This window comes from Corvus kubaryi, unplaced genomic scaffold (assembly GCF_017639235.1).
Source record: "Corvus kubaryi isolate FWS band 111438036 unplaced genomic scaffold, C.kubaryi_AGA036_p1.0 split1-37355, whole genome shotgun sequence".
Lineage (NCBI taxonomy): Eukaryota > Metazoa > Chordata > Aves > Passeriformes > Corvidae > Corvus > Corvus kubaryi.
Window position 1 is genome coordinate 109,881 of NW_024582078.1, and position 831 is coordinate 110,711.

Here is an 831-nt window from a genome sequence, read left to right on the forward strand (position 1 = left end):
GATCCATGGGCTCTATGGGGTACATAGGGCACACACGATGCACAGGGGTACAGGGGGTGCTTGAAGCTCATGGGGTGCAAAAGGTGTGTGGGGTGCTGGCGCTGTGCTCCCCCGAGGATGCCCCGTGGGACCTTCTCCCTTCTTCTCTGTCTTCTCCCCTCTCCCCTTTCCTCTCCTGCAGCTCTTTGGGTTCCTCAACTTCCTGCTGTGGGCCGGGAACTGCTGGTTCGTGCTGCGGGAGACGCCGTGGCTGCGACCGCCCGCGCCCCGCGACAGCGCGGCCGAGCAAGGCGCCATCGACAAGCAGTGACCGCGGGCCCCGAGCCGGCCCGGGGATCCCCCCCGGCCCCCGGCACCTCGCGCCGGCCGCCAGCCCGGGGACGGGGTGTCGCTGTCCCCGGGGTTGGAGCCGCCGGGGGTTCGGATGCTGAAGGGGGACACGGAACCCCGGGGGTCCCGCTTGTTGTCGGGGGCTCTGTGTGTCACCCCGGGGATCCAGGTCTGTGTGGGGGCGCATAAAGTCCTGGGTACCAGCTCTGGATTTGGGCTCCTGGTGTCTGCCTCGGGATGGAGGTGCGCACATCCCTGGGTGTCCTGGTCCGTATAGGGATAAACTGGTCCCCATCGCTGGTGTAGGGATAACTGTGGACCTCAGATCAGTATTGGGCTGATGGGGGAGGTCCCAGACAGGCAACAGGGGACCCCAGACCAGTAAAAGGATAACCAGGAACCCCAGGCCGGTATTGGGATAGCAGGGGGCACCACTCCAATGTAGGGATCACCTGGGACCCCAGCCTGGTATGGGAATAATGGCAGGGAGTCCCACTCCAT

General features: G+C 65.2%; 1 protein-coding gene across 1 annotated transcript in view; it reads left to right on the top strand.

Moving 5' to 3' along the window:
• Nucleotides 1-541, top strand: part of SYPL2 (synaptophysin like 2) — a 5,032-nt gene extending 4,491 nt beyond the window's left edge. The window contains exon 6 of the mRNA XM_042013774.1: nucleotides 182-541. Coding sequence (XP_041869708.1) covers nucleotides 182-310 — 129 coding nt within the window. The 3' untranslated portion in view covers nucleotides 311-541. The remainder of the gene's footprint in view (nucleotides 1-181) is intronic.
• Nucleotides 542-831: the final 290 nt, after the last annotated feature.